At 32.6% G+C, this 3628-nt stretch overlaps 1 protein-coding gene across 1 annotated transcript; it reads right to left on the bottom strand.

Moving 5' to 3' along the window:
* Positions 1-2690: 2690 nt before the first annotated feature.
* LOC126891424 (uncharacterized) lies at positions 2691-3368 on the bottom strand. Its single transcript, XM_050660598.1, has one exon. The coding sequence runs from the start codon at positions 3366-3368 to the stop codon at positions 2691-2693; it is 678 nt and encodes a 225-aa protein (XP_050516555.1).
* Between the last annotated feature and the right edge of the window lie 260 nt (positions 3369-3628).

Genomic DNA, 3628 nt, shown 5'->3' with positions numbered 1-3628 from the left:
ACTAAACAAGACGTGGTTCAGAAGTAGACCAGTCATCTCCAAACATTTTTTTCAAAAGTTTGTTAACATCTTTAGTCTTTTCTTTTGTTAACGCACGATGAAGTGGGAGTTCCTCCAGTCTTACATGTCTAAGATTCTTTTTCCCTTTCTTTCTCAGAGATACAAAAGACTCTTCTCCTTCATACCTGTAGTTTGTGAGGGGAAGTCGATATAAAATATTACAACTGATCCTTAAAAGCAAAATAGAGGGCCGTACAGGTGTAGGAAGAAAACAAGTTTCTTGGTTAAAAAACAGTCGTGAATGGACTCAGATATCAAATGCAGGACAATTGTTTCATATTGCAGAAGATCGAGAAGTCTTCGCAATGGTGATCGCCAACGTCGGATAATTCTGATATGGCACGTGAAGAAGAAGAAGGTGTGGATATATCTGTGGCAGAAACAAAAGCCAAGTTTGCGAATTTGAGGACCAACTTTCTACAGCAACACAGGAGATATATATCATCTATAAAAAGCGGAGCTGGTAGTGATGATGTAAGTAATAATATCTCTAGTACATTACGGCTTGTTATGTCTATTTGTTGGCCTAATTTGATTGGGATTTTGTTGATAATAACACTGAAACCATTACGATGAGTCGCGTATACAAACGAATAGACATGAAAAAAGTAGCAGTATAATTAATGTTTTAAAACCTAATATGTGTTGTCTATATTTATTTTTTTTTTAGATTGACAAACCTTCGCTTTGGTACTACGAAAAATTATTATTCGTAGCAGAGCACTGCACACCAAGGTGCTCACAGGACAGCATTTCATCTGTAGCAATCCTACCAGCAGATGAAAATCTGGATTATGAAAACATTACTGTGTAATATATTGATCCAGATAGTCAAAATGAACAAAGTCAAAATCACGATCAAGATGAAACCGAAAATGTTCAAAATGATCTTTTGTTGTGAGTATAAACTTTCATTTTCCAATTATTGTGTTTAAAATTATTTTTCTACAACCGTGTTAAAAATGCAATTTTTAGCACTCCATACGAGCGTTAAAAATGCTACTTTAAGGCACTAGTGCTTTAAAAATTTTTATGACACTGCAGTTCGTATTGACCGTATAGGCAATTTTGATGTAATGTCAAAAGAATATAAAAATGGAATGTCAGTCAAGTTCAAGTAAAAGTTTTTGTAGATATTGTCCTGTAATTACGTTTGTAGAAAAAGTCTTGTATGATCGGCGTGTTAAAAAGTACATTTTTAAGGCACTCATGTGAATTGCAGAACTCGCTTCGCTCATTCTGCAAACTTTCACATGCGTGCCTTAAACGTGTACTTTTAACACTTATATCATAAATAAATATTAATTGGGAAATAATTATGGGATGGTAATAAACTTATCTGTATTTTCATTTTAGTTTTTGAGGATTTGAGTATTTAAAATTTTATTTTGGTATTAACACCACATAATAAGCTTAAAACAGTATTTTTTATTAATACTTTAACTTCTTAATCAGAATTTTTTTTACATCCATTTGATTGCAATCTATTTTATACAAAATAATAAACAATAGATATGAGTGTTAAGAAAGTGACACAGTCAGTATTCACCCAGTGGTGAATACCTAAAAGAGTACAATAATAATTGAATTAATACAGTTATTAATAATTAATTGAATTAATTTGAATGGTACCATAGTAATAAGTTCGAATGATTAGTTAGTGTTGAGGTCAAGAGTGTTATTTTTAGTCTTCTGTTCTGTAGGGGTGTTAAGAGATTGGTGACAAATATGTTTGGGTGAACCTGTAGTCTATTGTGGTACTTGGAGCACAGAGAAATAATTTCTTCTTTGACGGTTTGGACTTAAAGATCCCTGTGTATATTATCGTTGGAAATGTACCAAGGAGCTTGGCACAGTTGCCTTAAAACTTTTGATTGAAAGCGCTGTATCTTGAGTAAATTTGTTTCACTGGCATTTCCCCGGATCTGGATGCCATACATCCAGATGGGTTTTAGTACACGTTTGTAGATCAGCAGTTTATTGTCTAGATTTGGCGTCATTTTTGATTCATTAACCAGTACATCTTTCTATATACGAGTCCCAGTTACAGTCATTTGTTCCAAATATGCTTTTGTCATGTTAGGCGGCTGTCTAGGTAAATCCCTTAATCAGAATCTGTTGTCAAAATATAAATAGATTTATATTTTTTATTTATTATAATATTATTGATAGTTACCATATATTGATGATTGATTTTAGGGATACTTTTACATCGCAGAATGTGTTAACTCCTCTAAGATGCAGCACCCCCTCTGGAGGAGAGAGTTCCAGAAAGAGAGCCAACAAAAGGAGCAAACCTGACAATGAGGGCAACATTATGTTTAATAAAGCTACAAATGTATTGCAAACATTAACAAATCCTCTGAAAAATGAGGAGAACGAAAAACCTGTTGAGGCTCATCCTACAAAAAAGTCAAACATTAAAGTATTTGCAGAGTTTATAGAGAACCAGTTGGAGTTTTTGGAGTCCGATGGAGAGGCACAGAAACAAATTACGAATGTTATTTTATGATGCCAGAGAAAAAATGTTAAAAAAATAAAAACTAATAAATAAATTGTGTTTTATTTAATTGTGTGTAGACAGTTGTGTCTCAGATAAGCGAATCAACTATACGTGTAAATATACATTTTTACATGTTACATCTCTGTATGGCAGCATTTTGCCAATCAACTGAACCACTGTTACTATTGAAATACTCTTTAAATTCATTTCTTATGTTCTGAGCATTATCTGTCAAACGATTACCTGCTTGATTGCTTAATCTATTTGAAAATATAATCTGTGATTCATCTTGTTCTACATATGCTTTAAAATTCTCTGAAACTAATAAATTATGCAACGCTAAACAAGCCAAAATGATTTTTTCTACTTTATCTACATTTAAATTTATTGGATTCAGCAATACTCTAAACCTATTAGCTAAAATACCGAATGAGCTTTCAATCATTCGACGTGCTCTAGAGAGTCTATAATTAAATATTTTTTCAGAATCTGATAATCCCCTATTAGGATAAGGTTTCATAATCCTATTGGTTAATGGAAATGCATCATCTGCAATTAATACATATGGTATTTTTGATGTTCGACTGGGTAAAGCCCGATTTGGGGGTAAATTTAAAGAATTATTTGCTAGGGCTCCACTGAGATTACTTTCTCGGAAAACACCACCATCACTTATGCGGCCATTTATTTCTAAATTGTAATAAGTGAATCTGTAAGCTGAATCACACATGGCTAATAAAACAATTGAGTGATTCCCTTTATAATTATAATAATATGAACCAGCAGATATTGGAGGTCTAAACATTATGTTTTCCATTCAAAGCACCAATACAGTTGGGAAACTGTCACATTTCTTCAAAGCCTTTAGCAATATTTAACCATTCATTACAAGATGGTGGGTTCTAAAAATAGCGTCATTTAGTCCTCATAATTTTATCTCATGCTTATTTACTTACCTTCAAATATATTTCTTTTAGACTGGTATATATAGCTTCACAAACTTCATTTACAAACCTAGAAATGCTACTTTCGTGTATACGAGTTGAATACATTAATGTACTAAAC

The sequence above is a fragment of the Diabrotica virgifera genome, chromosome 9, assembly GCF_917563875.1.
Source record: "Diabrotica virgifera virgifera chromosome 9, PGI_DIABVI_V3a".
Taxonomy (NCBI): domain Eukaryota; kingdom Metazoa; phylum Arthropoda; class Insecta; order Coleoptera; family Chrysomelidae; genus Diabrotica; species Diabrotica virgifera.
This window is presented reverse-complemented; position numbering and strand designations above follow the sequence as displayed.